The 16,859-nt window shown below is 33.6% G+C and overlaps 1 protein-coding gene across 4 annotated transcripts; it reads left to right on the top strand.

Annotated features, from left to right (window-relative positions):
• The first annotated feature begins 15 nt into the window (after window positions 1-15).
• Window positions 16-13,202, top strand: SBI1 (Leucine carboxyl methyltransferase). 4 transcript variants are annotated; one of them, XM_085729715.1, is made up of 14 exons: window positions 16-159; window positions 1,262-1,350; window positions 1,444-1,586; window positions 2,760-2,807; window positions 3,065-3,146; window positions 3,576-3,678; window positions 4,567-4,687; window positions 4,775-4,822; window positions 6,230-6,313; window positions 9,260-9,321; window positions 11,994-12,045; window positions 12,165-12,194; window positions 12,313-12,351; window positions 12,745-13,202. In XM_085729715.1, the coding sequence occupies exons 1-14, from the start codon at window positions 71-73 to the stop codon at window positions 12,802-12,804; spliced, it is 1,050 nt and encodes a 349-aa protein (XP_085585841.1). In that variant the 5' UTR covers window positions 16-70; the 3' UTR covers window positions 12,805-13,202. The 4 variants fall into 4 exon arrangements, with proteins under 4 accessions (XP_085585841.1, XP_085585840.1, XP_085585843.1 ...); XM_085729714.1 differs by having other exon boundaries at window positions 9,257-9,321; XM_085729717.1 differs by lacking the exon at window positions 12,165-12,194.
• Window positions 13,203-16,859: the final 3,657 nt, after the last annotated feature.

The raw sequence follows: 16,859 nt of genomic DNA, 5'->3' as shown, positions 1-16,859 counted from the left end.
AATCATGGTTGTGTTACTTTTAGCTGACACCTAAAAAAGAGAATCACGTTCGTTTCTTCGTTATTCAACCATGGCGGATACAGTGGCCGATTCACGCATCGACAACAGTAACACTGCGGCGGTACAAGCCACCAACGATGACGCTTCTGCCAGTAAATTGTACGCTCACACGCACACCTTTCTCCTTTATTGATCAATCAATCACTATCACAATTCACAATCAATTCGTGTTCTCTTTGTTTTTTTATTGCCGCAAAGCTATTTCAGATTTTCATTTTTGTTGCATTTGGAATCATGCAATTTTTTTCAATTTATTTATTGCTTCTCATGTGAACATGATATTGTGACATTAGGTATGATCGAAATATCGTTTATACCCCTTAAATCACTGAAATTTTTGGCCAATGGACTGGAGAAATGGAGACAGGAAGTGAAGATGATCTATTTTGCTTTTTTCAGAGATTCATAAGTTCGAAACCCCAAATACATTAAGGGTGTGTTTGGATTGAGGGTTTAGGACGGGAATGGAGGGGAGGGTTTACTTTTATTTTTTAAATTACGAACAATGTAAAATGTTTTTTTTTAATATAAGTTAAGTGTTTTTGAAGTATTATATGATCATTTATCATGTTGTTGATTCAATTTTCTAAAAATCAATTTTATAAAGTCTGTAATTTAGAAAAGAAAAGTAAGCTCTCCCCTCCCTTCCCCTCCTAAACCCTCCATCCAAACACACCTTACAATAAAAACATATGATTTCTGAAGCATGGACACAACACTGACACATCGACACCGGTAGTTATTTGAGAAAAGGATGCAATTGAATATATTCACATGTATCGGTGTCGTGTCAAATGTCAGACATTGGACACGTGTTCGATCAGAAATGTCGGTGCTACAAGCATATGATAGAAAAACAATTGAAAAGATGTTATGGACTTTGGCTGGTTATCTCAAATGGAAAACGGGTCTATCCATCCAAAAATACTTTTAGTACTTAATGATATAGATTGGAGTTCATGCACAATGATTCAACATTAAAAGAACTTTGGTCCATAATAGTGGACTGATTTAGGTCTATCCATCTATTCCGTGTATTGGAAGGTCTATCACAATGTTGTAAACTTAATAACATTCCATGTAATTGAACATTGGTTTTGATGATGTTCTTCTTCCTTTCTGGTTGTAGTTTTTCCTCTTGTATGAATTATAGATTTTATTCTTATATGATGGAAATTTGCTTCCCATGAACTGGTTGTAGGTCATGTGTGAAAAAGGGGTACATGAAAGATGATTACATTCATTTATTTGTGAGAAGGCCTGTAAGAAGATCTCCGATTATTAATCGTGGTAAGATTTAGCTGTCTTTTGGAATTGATTTATGTAAGTACTGACCCGTAAAACAAGTTGCTTGTTAATTTCTATAATTGTTTGAGTATGAAGGTTACTTTGCTCGTTGGGCTGCCCTCCGGAAATTTCTCTACCAGTTTCTTGATGTTGAGAAAAAGAACAATGAAAATGGCCCAATAAAGACGCAGATACTATCACTTGGAGCAGGCTTTGATACAACATATTTTCAGTTGCAGGTGCCTGAGTTTGAGTTATGCTGTGCTAATTGTACTTAAAGTTAATCTGCTTTGATTTTAAAACTATAATTTCCTCTTATTTTGGAGCTGTGCGGGTCAAGTGAAGGTTTGGATTGAATTATTATTGACCCCAAAGATTTTGCATCAGTATCTTGGTGAAATTTTAGTGCAATTTGTTTTATAACAGGACACGATGACATTTTTTATTTCATCTTTGTTGGTGTTCTTGTGCTAACTGTCTGCTGCCTTCACAATCTTACTCTCTTTAGACAGTATGTCATACTCTGCTACGAAAGAATCAAAGACCTAGAGATTTAGATTATCAAATGTTTTGGAAACTAAGTTCTCATGTCATGGACGTGCTTTAGCTTTTATTTTATTATTTTTTTATTGTTTTTTTGAGGTTGAAAGTAACTTCTCCAAACTGTGTGGGCTACTTATGTAAATTTTTGTACGGAAAAATAATAGACAATGGATGTCAGATGCATTAATTTGGATGAATACAAAATCGTGACTTCACTAATTCCTGTTTTCAAAGCTTTTTATACCCGTCCTTTTTATATATATATATAATTTTAACTTAAATTAGTGAGTGGTGGAATATTCTAGTACATATATAAATATGTAAGGTTCAATATCCATGCCTTGTGAATCCCCTTGATTGGTGCTTTTGCTTTCATTTTTGTTTCTATTCTTGTTTTCTTTGTTTTGTATGTTTCCGATGGCTCCAAAAAAAGTAGTTGGACATGGTTGCTGCTGTGTCCATCTATAAATGCTGTGCATATTGTAGAATGATTTGCACTTCACCAAGTTTTTGGTGTGTATTTAAGTTATGACACAGTAATATGTGTGCAAAATATGCATGATTATTAAAACAAAACATAATCAGTTGAACAACATTGTTATAGCCTGGTAGCATAGAAGATTGATTTCCTCTTTTACCCATAGATACAAAAATAAATCTGCATGCCGTATGATGGGATCCTTGTTTTCTAATAGTCTCCATCCGCTTGTTTGGATGTGACTCTGGGTGTGTAAACCTTTATACATTGTTGCCAATTACCAGTTGTTCCAATTTTGTAACCTTTTTGCTATAGCCTCATTAACCTATGGTGTATTGCTATGTGCCAATGTGCAGTTGTAACTTACATGTTTAAAATCTTTTATTGGCAGGATGAGGGGAAAGCACCACATTTATATGTGGAAGTGGACTTTAAAGAGGTATAAACCTGAGTACCTTTCTGCAACCTTTATTAGACAATGCTGCAGCCTTAATTTATAGTTGTTTATGGGCTCTGAGATGGGGTGGTCATATACGTTTTTTGTCAAGAAACTCATGGTTAATACAATCTGGTTTCACTAAGTATATGTCTAATTGCAAAACGAAATACAAAAGCTTTATATTGTTTTTAAATTGTGAGTTGTTAACTGCCACGATTAATATAGAAAGTTAAACTACTATCATGCTTGCCATCCAGGTAACAAGTAAAAAGGCAGCACTGATCGAGACTTGCAGTCAATTGAAGAATAAACTTGGTGAAACAGCCTCCATTTCAAGGGGTAAGTAGTGCTGAGTATGATGCTTTATATCGAAGGGGCATTTTGTGCCGATTTTAACCTCATATTCTTGCAATTTCTTTTTCTTCTGTGCTAGCACATGGTATCTAATTATCTCAGAATAAATTCGATTGAAATAAATCTTTTATTTATGTTTTTATTTTATATTATATATGTCTTCAATCTCGACATTGTTACTATAGCAAATAAATTGCTTGGATTAACTGAAAGAGTTGGCCATTAGAGAAATTTTGATTTTGCCACTCAGTTTAATCTCAACAACAAACATTAAAAATTAGATCTGTAGCATTTGCGGATGTAACCAATACGGTCTTTTCACTATGATATTTAGAAACATCAATGCTGAATATTAGCACATTCATGATTACTGCTGATCTTTACTGATGCTTTATATGTCTCATTCTATGCCAGAGAAAGGAGAAGTTATCAGTGCTCATTATAAACTAGTCCCTGCAGACTTGCGTGATATAAAACAATTAAATGACATCATAACCATTACTGAGATGGATCCAAGGTATGTTTTGGGATTCAACTCTATCTATCTCTTGTTTGTTAGTTCTGTTACCATCTGGATATAATTGATAACTGTTTGGATGTATCAGCCCCTTCTAGGAAAAGATATGAAAACAATTAATATACCTCCTAGAATTTGACTAAATCAGAAAGGGTTTTAAAGACAGTGCTGATATTCAGTCATTAGCCAGCAATATTGTATTTCTTCATACAGCTTGCAACTGTGCACCACCAGAACATTTTGAAATATATTGATGGATTACAATTAATCATTTTTTTATCACCTCCTGGCAAAGTGATAAATATAAATAGACGAGCTCCTACAATCTAGAATTTTAAAATTGAAAATGACTTCGAAGAAAGCGTTTCTGAATTTTAATATTGGTGAGCGGCACTTTGTTCCTTTGCACATATTACAGTCATATATTTTATATTTAAGAAATGGAAATGGCAGGAAGAAACAAGTTTGGGCATAACGTATATGTAATGTTATTTCTATGGCTTCATTTACTAACTTATTTATTATTATATAAATAAATGGTTATTTATTAAGGAATCCAAATGAAGTAAGTTTGCCTAAAATTCAGCAATTTTTTAATTCTTAAAAAGTTAAATTTATCACTTTTTACCATTTCCCAATACAATATTTCTATTTTTATCTTCTAAACTAATGCCCTAAGGGCACTCTTTAGCATTTCCCATAAATAAATATGTTTATAGAGTTATATGATATTATATTTGCTAAAGGCACTCAAACATTGGAGGGTTTAATGCTAATTTCTTGTATCTTATGCTGTTTTATATATTTATGTGTGTAAGTGCGAATGTGTATACACATGCATTTATGATCCAGGTTTAATATATTGATTCATTCTGATGTTGTTATCAGCCTGCCAACTTTTATAATTGCAGAATGTGTTCTGATTTACTTGGATCCAGATTCAAGTCACGAAGTTGTTGGTTGGGCCTGCCGAACATTTTCAACAGCACTGTTTTTTCTTTATGAGCAGGTTACAACCTTCATAGTTTCTCATTCTACTACTTTTTATGGGAATAAACTAATATCCTCTTTGCATTATATGGCACTTTCTTAACAGATCCATCCAGATGATGCTTTTGGTCAGCAGATGATCAGAAATTTAGAGGTATGAATGTCAAAGTTTTGTATCTTGTTCTCTACTGTGGATTTTAGATTACAATTGATTGATTTCGGATTACCATTGGAGGTGTCTGATCCTAAAAGTGGATCTTCGTTCTCTAATACACATATCGTATTTGCTTTGCCTTTTTACTCTCTGTAATTGTTGTACCTTCTTTTTGTTCATTATACTATTTTACTTATAAGTTTGTAGCAAGTTGTAGTAAGCGAGCCTTAATGAGATGAGCTTTAAATGCAATGCTAGAAATTTAAATACCGCTGAAGAATATTTGTGCAAAGGGATGATTTCGTACCTCAAGTGAGGATTAGTCTCACCCATAGTTGGGCAGTTAGTTTGTAGCCTTGGACCATTGCAAACTGAACTATTCATGACATTGCAGTTTTTGCATAATAGATTAGTTGTCATGCCTGTGGTTTTGGATGATAGCTTTGTAAATCAAAGTCGCCATCTCCACATATTTTTGGAGTTTTCAGCCCAATCTTTTTGGTTACTTCCACGACTTCTCAATAGAAACATTTTAGGGTATTAGAAGTAAACTAGTTGTGAGAAAGTGAGAGAAAACAGTTTCTGATATTGGTGAAAAATGAATCGAGTTCCAATGAGAGTTTCTGATGCAAATACAATATTTATACAAGCATGTCTAAGCCTAGGTAGTAGGTATGTACAAGTAGTTACAACTGAACAGCTAACGACTAACTGCAACTGTCTACCAGAAAGCTAGTCTAGCTACAATAGTGAATGAAACTCATCCACTCGGTATAGAATATACACACTTGAATTTCTGTTTCAAATTCAATGCAAAACAAACTTTTGTCTGGCTTCTATTTCAATGTGAAAGCACCCACTTTTGTTGCCAGCCACTGACCCACTTCCCACCCGTGTCCAGGACTCTGGTCTTCCACTAGTCTATGTTCATGCATGACTTCTCTGTTCATCCTTTGGTATGTGTTTTCAAATCACTGCACACACGTCTCTGTTTTCCTGCTTGGGTTCCTCCTCCTCACTAATAGTTCACATTCCCATAATTTGATTGAATGTCTTGTTTGTTTTTTTTTACTTCTTACAATTCTATCATCTTCCCCTTTTGGGACTTACATTCATGTGCTCTTGGTTTATCCTGTTTATTTTTCCAATTCTTCCTTGCGGACTTCATTCTGATCAAGGAGGAACGTGTATTGAATTTAAGACGTAAGCCTTAGAGACTTAAATTTATTTAAGATTTGGTGTTTTACCTTTTCCACATATGCTCCATGACTTATATTGGTATTGTCTTGTTAATTATGCCTGAGTGACGGTGATTCTACGTTTAGATTACGACTTTTAATTATCAATTGTCAATGTATTGGATGTGTATAAACCGTAACATGGTTTATCTTTTTTGTTTTGCATCAGTGTCGCGGATGTCCTCTGTTGGGTATCTATGCTACACCAACTTTACATGCAAAGGAAAAATTATTTTTGGACCAAGGATGGCAGGTATTTCATGTAACTTTTGCTAGAAAAGAAGTCTTTGGTGTTTGGTATTTATCGTGTCTTTGGTATATGATTCGTCTTTGGTATATGATTCGATTACCATTTACAAAAAGCTTTCCAATGACGATAAAGATGTCATCTAGGTGAGAAATGTTCAAAGCACAAGTAATTGGATAAAGGATAGAGTGGCTTGTTACCATTCAAAAAAATAATAATTATAGACTGGCTTATTGCTATAAAATATTCTAACATCTCAAAATTATTATAAAATATTTTATAATATATTTTATATTTATTTAGAGTATCTCTTAGGATCTGATTTTACCTATTATTATCATGATGATTTGTTCCTTATTTATGATAGAGTAATTGTATTCCTATAAATAGGAATTAATATTTGAGTCTTTTGTATCAAGTTAGTTTCATGTGATTATCTCTCTCCATTTTATCTAAAATCTCACAACTTCTTCAACATGGTTTTGTTCAACTCCAAGTTGAGTGTTAACACTTGCACATTGAGCAGTTCCAATGAAATTCTTGTTTTTCCTGTATGATATATGCTTATGTGTTTGATGATCGTGATGTTTTTTCGCAAGGTCAAAAAATAATGTATACCTGATTTTCCTTGCGGCCTAGACCCATTCCCCTAGAGTGCTTATATTCTACTTTGTTTATTAGTTTTTCTACAAGCATCAACATTGTTTTCAGAGAGAACATTCCACTGCAATAGCTAAACAAGTCTTTGAGACTTGGTCCAAGAAGGTCAATAGCCATGACATTGTAGTCACCTTTGACTCCAGACCACTTTATACGAGGTATGTTGGTTCCTCCTTAAAAGATCATTATGATGTCCACGCCCAAAGTCATTCCTTCTCAAAAATGCCCCGCTGTACCTGATAATCTATCTCGAATGTCTTGTCTGACTGAATGCCTTTCTAATATCTCTAGATTGGTCCTGGGTTTAAGACAGGTTTCACACTTGTTTAACTATTGCAAGACTTCCTTCTATAAAACACCCTCACACTACACCTGATAATTTATCTCAAATGTCTTGCAATAGTAAAGAACAAGTGTGAAACCAGTCTTAAACCCGGGACCAATCTAGAGAGATTAGAAAGGCCTTAAGTCATATAAAACATTTGATATAGATTATTAGGTACAGTGGGGCATTTCGGAGAAGGAATGGTTTTGGGATGGACTGCATAATGATCTTTCAAGAAGGTACCAACATACCTCATATAAAGTGGTCTGGAGTTGAGGGTGACTACAATCTTATGACTATTGACCTTCTTGAACCGAGTCTCAAAGACTTGTTTAACTATTGCAGTAGAAAGTTCTCTTTAAAAACAGTGTTGATATTTGCTAATAAACGTAGTAGAGAATAGATGCACTCAGGGATTTCTGCATCATGATATAAAGTCTGACAACTTTTTAATGGGTCTAGGCTGCAAAGCAAACCAGGTATACATTATGTGGCCTTGGGCAAGAGTATGTCGATCTTCAAACACATAAGAATATATCATACGGGAAAACAAAAATCTCATTGAAGCTGCTTGATATAGTGTTCACACTCATCTTGGAGTTGAACAAAACCATGTTGAAACTGTGAGATTATAGATAAAAGGTGACAAAAATAATAACAACCTTGAATATTATTGATAATCACGAGACTGACTTGATACAAAATACTCAATACTAGTTCCTACTTCATCGGGATACTTTGGCTCAATCATAAATTAACAACAAATCATGATAATAATAAGTAATATAAAATCTGATCCTAAGAAATGCTCTAAATTCTTATTAAAGATATTGTCTATCAGTACATTTTCTAGCATCTTTCCTAAGGGCAATTGGAAGATGTAGATCTTCATAAAGTGGTGTTGTTGTTGTACTGGTTCCTTATGTGTTGTTGGGCTGGATTCTAGTTCTTGTGCATAAGATTCAGGAATTAAATCACTAGAAATTAAAGGATCAGGGGAAGTTACCTCGTGTAACGTCGGGTTGGATTCTTAGATATGAATAGATTTCTGAATGGCCTTTATTTTTCTTGTATATACCAGATTCTTCTGGTATCTTAAATCAGCTCTGTCTTGAGTGGATCCAGTGATTTCAGCCTCAGTTATAGAACCAATTGTATACTCACTTTCACCTTTACTTTCAGTCTCAACTTCTGGCCCGAGAGTAAAGTCACAAAACATAAGAGGCTCATGTTTCTTTCTTAGATTCTCCCCCTAAAGATGAGTTTGATGAAAGTAACTTTCTTTCTCATGAAATGCGACATCTCTGGATACAAAGAATTTATGGGATGGTGGATGATAACATTTGTAGTCCTTTTGTGTGGAAGAGTACCCTATAAAAACACATTTTAAGGCTCCAGGATCAAGTTTCCCTCTATTACCACTATGAACATATGAACATGGACAAACGACACACCCACATATTCTTAGAACAAGGTTACCAGAGTTGGCCACATTAGGATAGAAGGGCGAGAGAACCTCCATGAAACTTTTTGAGGCAGGGGCACTAGAAGGCAATCTATTAATTAGATAAGATGCAATGAGAACAACCTCACCTCAAAAAAAATTTAGGGTGTGCTAGGAGTTTAGTAGACGAGGGGAGGGCATTGGAGAGTTTATTTTTCTTCATAATACAGATTCCATCTAATTTGGGGGAACTCAAAAATTGCAAAGGAGGCTGATTTTGGAGGGTTTGGATAAATTCTCCAAATCCAATCTATGTTCTTACAATACTCAATATTAAAATTATATTAATCATAATCATTAATATTGTTGTTATCTGAATTTTCTCTTTCCCTATTTTCTAATCCTACTATTGACACTGATGTTTTATTTATGTGAATAATCATGTAGTCGTAATGTATATTTATTCTATCACTAACATATTCACACTCTTACGATACTTTTTTTCTCTCATGGGTATCAGAAGTCTGTTGCATGGGACATGCAGAGAGTTTATAATGATTTTGTTGATGCCCAAGAAAGACGCAGGTATTATTCCGAATCTTACCTGGAATTTTGTGTGTTAATTTTTAAGTCTTTTGTTTGTGCTAATTTTTTAATGCTAAAATTGTGTTATCGTCATGTGCGGTCCTTCTGTTGTTTCTAGTCAAATAGTGTCATAATATACTGTCCAGCGCACGCACAGACTCACATGCGCGCGCACACTCACACACACATCATTCTGTGGAGCATTATAATTATACCAACTGACACTTCTCTATCTAGAGTTGTCAAGAAGTTGGTAATATTTATTTTAAGCTTAGATATAGTTTAGCATTGTTTAACAAAGTTAGTAAAAATTATTAGAAGCTTAAAAATAGTTTAGCACGGTTTAACTAAGTTCCCTGTTAAATACTATAGAGATTTGGGGAAAGCCATTGAAAGAGGAAATAGTGTGATGGAAGAGACCATGGACAACATTCTCTTATTTATTGATTGGATATGTGTCATGCAAAATGAAAACATATAACCCTTATTTATTCCAAACTTGACTCGAAATAAACAGAGAGAGAAACAAGCATATAAAATGAAATCTGGAAACTATTCCCAAGATATTGTTTAATTACACTAAATTCTATTAGAAACAATAGCGGTATTATGATATATTTTCTATACATCGTAACTCTTTCCTTAAAGCTTATTAAGCCTTAAGCTCTTATGTTACAGATAAGTTCCATTAGATAATAAAATAATCTTAGACCAGAGATGGCTGTACTGCTTCTGGGACTACAGACATGACCAGACTGCACCTTGGACAAAAACAGTGGCCATGCTATATCTCTAGGGAAAAGATGGGGATGGGGTGAGTCATAGCTAACATGAGTCGGTACCAGTGTGATTAGCCTGTGTCGAGAAAATCACCGATGGATTGATCCTCTGTTGAATAAGTTAGCAAACCACAGGCATGATTCCTTAATGCAAAAGGACATCTTGACAAACATCTTCAAGCTTTCTCCTTCTATGCCAGCATCGGAAAAGTGCCATACAGTAGGAAAAACTGAAACAGCGACAAACTAGTGATAACCGCTTTTAAGAGAGGCGGGAGAAAGTCCAAATGCGTCAAACCTGATGGACATACAAACTGAGAACATGTAAGATTTGATCACTCAACACAAAAAACAGCCCAAGGGAGCCATACAGCTGTGGGGAAATGGCAAATGTAGGTAATGGAGCTGGGCTTGACCAAGAATGGTGTGTCGAGGCAAAGGCCAAACTTAGGATGTATGCAACCAGCATGCCCCTGGCCTCCCAAAACCTGCAAACTCAAAAAAGTGTACAACCAAAAGCTAAAATCTGTCTGTGAGAGCTGTAACAACTCACAAGATCGCTGGTCACTGTCAGCGTGCACTAGCCTCAGTTCATTGCTGTCTATGCCGAAAAACAAAACACCGTTGTTGTATCAGCTTGTACTAGCCACCATTCATTGCTGTCTATGCCGAAAAACACAACCCCCATTGTTGTATTTGCATAAATCTAAGATGCACAAGAGTCGAGCTTGTAGTGTGATAATTAGGTCAAGTGCTTATACTACTAATACAGGCCAAATCCAATTGCTAATAAGATTAAAATCTTCCAACAGGAAGGAGGAAAGTAGTGATGGAAATAAAGTAGAGCTCCAGATGTTGACATTTTATGGATTTAAGTAGGGAAGGAAAAGAGAGAATATAGCACAAATTATTTTTCGTATGTATATTGGTGTGATATAATTTGATACATTAATGATGTGACAATCTTTTTTAAATCATTTAACATTTACTTTGGTATTTTACTATTATTTGGTTGTTGTTTTGGTACTTTACATCGGTTTGTAATTTTTTTCTCTTTACCTTTCATCAGCAGTAAAAACCTATATTCCACGGCTTTCAATTTGATGTTGAGTTCAATTTTTAAAACATTAATATACATAAATGTTAGCACGTAGTAGGAATACAAATGGAATGATGAGGTGGGAGCGGTGTAATAAGAGTAGTGTACAAGAATAATAATATACTCCCTCCGTTTCAAAATGAGTGCCGTTTTAGGTTGTTACACACATATTAAAAAATGCAATAATGTTGTCTATAGACATGACACTTCTACTAAAATAGCCTTGTTAACTATTGGTGCATTTCCCATCATTATAAATTAAAGTAAAATGTGGTACTTTGGAAGTAGTGTGCATAGTAATAATTAAGGGGTACTATTGGGAAAAAGTAATTAATAGTGCATTGGAAACTGAAAGTGACATTCATTTTGAAACAATTTTAATGGCTAAAACGACACTCATTTTGAAACGGAGGGAGTAGTAATATTGATCAAATTTCTTAAGGTGGGAAGTGTGACGGTCCCCCATTAGCTCTGCCTGAGTAGCATCTACAATAGTTGCTTTCTCTTATGCTTGCCTTTCATGGCTTCTCTTTTAGGGAAGCCTTGTCTAGTTTTTAATTCCCATCAAGATTTTAACCATTACAAATCATTATCTTTTATCAATATCTATCATTGTCAAATGAAACTATTTAATTGCCATCGGGTACTAAAGTTTATATCTTCATGTTAAAGGTTGTTCATCCCTGATATCCCCCTAAATGCTCTTTTTTGTTTCTAATTTATATATGGTTGGCAGCCTATTTCTTTTGTAAGTAATATGAAGATAAACTAATTGGTGATACTTTACTGTTTAGGATTGAACGTCTGGAATTGTTCGATGAATTTGAAGAGTGGTACATGATGCAGGTGCGTCCATTTGTTATGAAAAGTGTTTGAATTCTGTTACATACACTTTTTCTTTTTTGATTAGCCTGTTCTAATTCTATACACTTTGCTGGGGCTTTGATGGGTGGTCCTGATCCTAGAGCAGGGTTGACATGACCAACTTAATGCAAGTAATTATTTAGTGACATGACCAACAATCACCACATACTTTGTTATAGATAATGAAGAGCTCCTCTTTTGTTTATTCCACTAGTATCTGAATATTCTATCTGCGCGATTTAATTTCAGGAGCACTACTGTGTGGCTTATGCAATCAATGATGCAATGGTATGATTTTGATCTATCATGTATTAAATTGGTAAATCTTTCTGTATTTACTTTGAGACGGGTTTAGCATTGCAAATCAATGAATCACATCAATCTGTAAATAAATTGATCATGTGTATTCTTTTCTGGATTGAAATTGGAAGTCAAAGTACTTTAAGTTTCCATTTCTAGCTCTTACATAAAAACATGATGATGCCAAGCTATTAACTTGGACTTGATTGTGTTTTTGAGGGGGGGAGGATTCTGTTTCTCCTATTTACTCCAACACGAAAATATAATATGATGTTTGGTGGGTCGGAGTATATTTATTGCATTTCTCGTATTTGCATGTATTATTGAAGTTTCAGAGGACAACAGTTAATAAGTGCTCTTTTGTTTTCTTCCATGATGCAGGGTCTTTTTGGGGATTTTGGTTTTCTTAATAACAACAACAGTGTGCTTCCTTCCTCATGAAGAACGAGGATACGCACACTCCCATAGCATATATAGTTATGCTATATTTTTCTTCCCAATTGCATTTGCCAGTTCACTCTGCTGGGGATGTTGTTGTCCGTTGAAAAGGTTTCTCAGAATCTTGTTACATATTGTATCAGAATTTAGCCAAATAGATGATTGGTTTTGTGTGTGTATGGACTATGGACTACCTCGTGTATTGTTTGTTTCCCACAAAGCAAAAGATACTTGCCTTTTTCTGCTAGCTGTTTGGCAAAGAAAACGTGGTGGCCCCCACACAACACCGACCGATTGATAAATCATCATCCTATATGGCCTGTGTAGGGTTATGTCCATGTGGAAGATATATGAAAAATAGTAGTATTGTTTATTCCTTTTCAATGCAGATACATTCTTTATATTTTGGCATTCTTTACCATGCACTTTTTGTTTCCTTTCTTTTGTGTGAATGAACAGTGTATTGTATTGTGAAGATAGGTTAGTGTTTTTTGCTTGAAAAAAGGTTAGTGTTTTTGTTTTCAATGTGGCTAAGACTGATCAATGGCACTGTACTTAAAGGCACCTCGTTTGATGGGTTAGTCAAAACTTGACTTTAATTTATCAAAATTTAGACATTGAGTGAGAACTTGGTTAATAGGGAAATCTCAAATCTGGATATTACTTGACAATAAAAGACTGGCATGGTAAGCTTGAAGAGAAAAGAACAGGGAAAAACCGTTATTAGCAACAATGGGGTCTGTTTAATGCTTCACATGTTTCCAGTGGACAGTGTCTTCTACTGTTTAATTCTACACCATGTGGCATGCTGTCTCAAATATACGGGGGAAAATATATTCACATTTGGTCGTCTTAAATATTTCACTCTATTAAAGAGTACTCCCTCCGTCCCTTAATGTACATCCATTACCTTTTTCATATTTCTTAAAAAAAGTTGTCAGTGTAATTAATGTGTTTGTTTTGTGTGTTAATATTACTAAATTGTCCTTTGTTTGTATATGTATAAAATTTGACTTTTCATATTTCAATATAAGTTAGTAGTATTAATTAAGGGTATGTTTAAGGAAAAAATAATAAATGCATCTAGTAATTTGAAAAGGAGTTTACATTTAGGGACAAAAATAAAGTCAAATGGGTGCTTAGATATAGGGACGGAGGGAGTATTATCCATAAAAAAAAAGAGAGTATTATCCATAAAATACATTTCAATCCATCAAAAAAATAAAATACATTTCAATTAATTCTTTTAATGACTACCTTTATCACAGCAATTTTTATAGTGACTCCTTTTATCACAACAAATTTTTCACAGTAGAGAAGCTGAAATAATTCAATTCAAATTACCTTTGAATGCTTTTGATAAGAGAAAGTACAGTTCACTTTGGTGACTCAGATGAACTCTTTCCTAGGTGCCGACTAAGCTAGCTAGTACACATTAACACACAAAACTGTGTACTCATAGTGCTGTAGTGGAACCACCGTTACACTTTATATTTATCTTTTGGATACACTCTAATCCTTTGGTTGGACTACCTTATATGTGGTCACTGACTGGACCATAATTAATTTATAACCATTGGATGCTTAATATATTCTTCACATCCAACCCTCTCATTTCACTCTGCCTAACCTAAACGGCTAAAACCACCGCACAACTACAGTGCATCGTGTTTTCAAGGTTTAATGTAACATCACATCACATTTGGAGTGAGAAATGGAAGTTAACTAATCTAGCTAGCGGAGTTAGTTGATCTAAATGTTAATAATTGTAATTTGGTTTAAATATGTTTTTGGTCTCTATAAATAGTATGTTAACTTTTCGTTTTAATCCTTCAAAAAAAATTCTTCAACTTTTAGTCCTAAAAAGTTTTTCACTTCACTTTTAGTGCTTTATTTTGATAGTAAATTCGTATATGGAATTCATATTTTTTAATACAATTTTGCAGAAAAATTATAATATTATAAAGACCTCTACAAAAAAAAAAATAGATTTTTTTAACAAAAATTAAATATGAATTTTTATATTTTTGCAGTAAAAAATTCATATTTAATTTATGTTTAGTTAAAAAAAAATTAATTTTTCTTAGGAGTGATTTTTACTATATTCTGCACATTTTTGCACAACTTCATTAAAAAGTACAAAAATTAACTTTTTGACAAAAGTACAAAAATTAACTTGAAAATAGGGACCAAAAGTAGTGATTGAAAATTTTATAGAGACTAAAAGTTGAAAGAAAATTTTAGGGGGACTAAAACAAAAAATTGGTATATTTATAGAGACCATAACTATATTTAACCCTTTTAATTTTAATACACATAATGATGGGCTTGCTTAAAAGCTTATTAGACTTGCTTACTTAAGTGTAATAGTTAGACCACCAAGGCAATCAATCTTTTTAAGTCTTTATGGACTTTAATCTTAAATTTAATTTTATGGACTTAAAGCTTCATCTTAAATTTCGTCTAAGACTCCATATATGTTAGATAGGTACTGTGGAAGTACCATTTTACTCATTTTCAATTGATTGATTATAGAAAAATGATAATTGTGACCACAAAATGTCATCAACATAGCGATTCTAACTTTAAAAGGTTTTTCATCCATCAAAATTTATCTTTCTATATTAAAAATTTAAAATTTATTATTACATTTGTTGATTGTTTTGTTCATTGACTGAATAATTGTATTTGCACGAATCTTTCAGCGAATTTCAAAAAATAAAATTGTACGTGAAGTATGTGGGGATATACAATTCTTCTTTTCATGTCACTTGCAAGGTCCTATGCTTCAAAACTTTAGAATAACGTCCGGTAAAGAAAAACTTTAGAGTAACGTATTCATCTTTCGGGAATGAAAGGGGAACTCAGTGAAGATTCAACAATCCTAAACCCACTATTATCTTTCAAAAAAAAAAAAAAAATCCTAAACCCACTAGCAGGTAACCTACTAACTTCTCTTATCTTATTGACATGAATTTATGGAGCAAAAAAGGAGGGAAAAAATTCGAAGGACGAAATAAAAAAATGAACCCTTTAACGTAAACGTTTTTTTGTTTAAAAGTAATCAAAATAAAGAATATTTTGATAGAAATGTCACTATGCTTTTGTGAAGAATTGGATACTCTCTCAAGTGATCAAAGCTGCGTAGGGTTCCATGCTTGTTCCAATCGGAAAGTTCAAAGCAAAAACAAATAAAGGCCCTTTAATTCACACCGTTAACCTTATTTAACGGTAGAAAGCAATACAAAGTTAACTTTTTCTTTTTTTACTTAAAAATATTTAGACCATTGAATATATACCAAAAAAAAAAAAAAAAGAGTGCATGTGGTGTGTCTTTAAGTGGAAAGTGTTTGGGTGAAACAAGATTTTGTGAGTAGGAAAGATGGTGATAGATTTGAAAGGGTCTTTCACTTGTCTTGAATTTTCTGCCTTTTACTTCGACCACTATTTCTTTTTATCCTTTGCTTTACTACAAAAGGTTCAATTTATTGGTGGAATATTCATGCATGCTACCTATAACAATTTCCTTGCTATGCTTTGTCATGCACACATTTCATCTTTTGATAAATAAGATGATGAAAAAGTTGGAAAAGGATAACAATATGAGAAAGTACAACATGAAAGATCGTACTCAAGAAGTTGGTTTTAGAAGTGAAAATGAACCAATCAGGCTTATTTTTATATATTTTTGAATTATATGTTTAATTCACTTTAAGCAAGTATTTGGAAATCTCACGTCAAAAATAAAAGAAGAGGAAATAATGACTTTATTGTGTGGATGTTGATCTTGATTTCATCCTTTCCACTATACCTACTTCAACTGCTCTAGAAATTCACAAATTTGGATTTAGTCCATATAAATGTATGTTTGGTTTTGGCTTCTTTTCACCGCCACCTCACGTTTCCGAGACATTCTAACGTAAAAAAGAAACTAAGCTTTAACGTAACGTGAGTTTTTGTCGTGATTTTGCACAATGACACTAACCAAACACACAATAAGCATGTTACTTGTTTTTAGTTCCTAAAAATGCTAACATTGTGTGATTGTAGTCCATATT

The sequence above is a fragment of the Medicago sativa genome, chromosome 7 (assembly GCF_051527215.1).
Source record: "Medicago sativa cultivar Bolivia chromosome 7, Bolivia_mono, whole genome shotgun sequence".
NCBI classification, from domain to species: Eukaryota; Viridiplantae; Streptophyta; class Magnoliopsida; order Fabales; family Fabaceae; genus Medicago; species Medicago sativa.
The sequence above is the reverse complement of the archived record's forward strand: the minus strand, read 5'-3'. Positions and strand labels throughout refer to the sequence as shown.

What these genes read in the sequence shown, in the direction of transcription:
- SBI1 (XM_085729714.1), top strand. Translation starts at nt 71, where the DNA reads ATGGCGGATACAGTGGCCGATTCACGCATCGACAACAGTAACACTGCG. An exon ending in GACGCTTCTGCCAGTAAATT is followed by an intron (nt 160 to 1,261) that starts GTACGCTCACAC and finishes AACTGGTTGTAG; the next exon opens with GTCATGTGTGAAAAAGGGGT. An exon ending in CAACATATTTTCAGTTGCAG is followed by an intron (nt 1,587 to 2,759) that starts GTGCCTGAGTTT and finishes TTTTATTGGCAG; the next exon opens with GATGAGGGGAAAGCACCACA.